General features: G+C 41.0%; 1 protein-coding gene across 1 annotated transcript in view; it reads left to right on the top strand.

Annotated features, from left to right (window-relative positions):
* CFAP54 (cilia and flagella associated protein 54) overlaps positions 1 to 1,804 on the top strand; it is a 390,102-nt gene that overhangs the window by 22,517 nt on the left and 365,781 nt on the right. The window contains exon 5 of the mRNA XM_030886291.2: positions 719 to 852. Within this exon, the coding sequence (XP_030742151.1) occupies positions 719 to 852 (134 nt within the window). The remainder of the gene's footprint in view (positions 1 to 718; positions 853 to 1,804) is intronic.

Raw genomic sequence — 1,804 nt, 5'->3', positions numbered from 1 at the left:
ATGAGAAACTGCCCCACTGAAGGATCTTCTTCCAACCAGGGAAAGAGCAAATGCAAAAATATATGAGTTAACTCACAATTGATCAGAACATTTCACCCTTTTGGTTAAACATCGGAACTTACACTTACTTTTAATTGACTTATTATACAAGACCATGCACGCTGTTAGTTCTTAAGATAGTCAACCCGTTTTGGTTGTTTTATAAAATCTGAGTGTGTGGGTATCTGAGGACACCCTGTTTCTCACCTGAACTGAAACCCTCCAATAGATTATTTTTGTAGTGGCCATCTTTTAGGAATAGGAGGCACATGGCCAATCGACGTCCCATTAGGGATGTGGGTCAAAATACAACACATCTCCAGAGGTATCCTGAGACCCTAAAGACCCAGTCAGTATTTCTGTTCTATACTGTTCACTCCCACTGCCAGGGTTCTGCTTGGAGAATTCGTAACTCTGGCCAACATCCACGAGCCAGCAAAGAAGACTTCAGTTATATTTGGGACATCCTCAGGCTGGGAGGTTAAAGACACATTTTTAAAATACGAGGGCCCTTGTCATTATGAGAGCAGTCCCCTGAAACCCTTTATGATGCCCCAGCCTCCCGTTATTGACATGTTTACACAGGCCTCTGGCTTCCTCCTCAGTTGCTGCAAACGCAATGCCGAGAGTATACTTCTCTCGTGCATACCCTGACTTGGCGATTGTTATTCATTTTTAGCAAAGGAACACAGTTATCCTTTTTGCTTTTTAATAAAGAATAAGTGCAGAAGCCAACACAGCCAGTTTGAGAGAAATCCACAGTCGGTCTTCGCGGAGGGGTCCAGCAGTGCCAACATCAGGGAGGCCTCCCATGTAGGAGGGCTTCTGCGTTCTCCCTGAAGTGACGGTGCTATCTACATTTCAGGTTTCTTTCACGATTTAATTTTTTTCTCTTGCTGATTCGTGTAGTAAAATGTTTATTATGCATGTAGATGCATTTTAATCAAGCGAAACATCCTGTTTTCTCAGCAGCTTTTAAAGTTTAACCTCAGACCCAGGATTCCTATTTGTTGAATTTTGAGGGTTATGGATTTTAGATCAGATAATTAGAAAATTTTAGATGACTTTTCTTGAGCATTGCACCCCTTTTTAAAAGCACCATCTTTTGAGTATACAAAGAGCCCTGGTGGCGCAGTGGGTTATGTGTTGGGCTGCTAACCACAAGGTCAGCAGTTCGAACCCACTAATCTCTGCTTAGAAAGATGACGCTTTCTGTTCCTGTAGATTTATAGCCCCCAAACCCAAAGGGGAGATTCTGCTCTGTTCTACAGGGCATTGTGAGCAAGGATCAACTGGAAGGCAGTGTGTTTTTTGAGTTATCGCCTGATAATGTCTACAGAGAAATGTCTGGTGATGTTATGCCAACCCTGCCCTCCACCTGGACCCCAACCTTGTGTCCTCCCTTCATTAATGTCCTGATGCCAAGTCATAGTTCTGTGATGTTTAATGGGCGTTGGAACTCTTGTTTCTTATTAGAGCGCTTGTAAGATGTACTTTCTTAATAGGAAACATGTTATATGAGACTGCAGATGAATAGAATGTAGCTTGTTATGCTTTATGATTTAATTGTTTCTTATTAGAACGCTTGTAAGATGTACTTTCTTAATAGGAAGCATGTTATATGAGACTGCAGATGAACAGAATATAACTTATTAGGCTTTATGATTTAAAAATTATATGGGTTTCCTTATGCCATATGATTAAATATGTATTGCAATCTTATTTGGACATTAATCTTTAGTTTTCAGTGACAAGGGAACCATGG

The sequence above is a fragment of the Echinops telfairi genome, unplaced genomic scaffold (genome assembly GCF_000313985.2).
Source record: "Echinops telfairi isolate 266 unplaced genomic scaffold, ASM31398v2 ScPeMD7_2;HRSCAF=8, whole genome shotgun sequence".
In the NCBI taxonomy this organism is placed as follows: Eukaryota; Metazoa; Chordata; class Mammalia; order Afrosoricida; family Tenrecidae; genus Echinops; species Echinops telfairi.
Note: the sequence above shows the minus strand (reverse complement) of the source record. Positions and strands in the feature narration are given on the sequence as shown.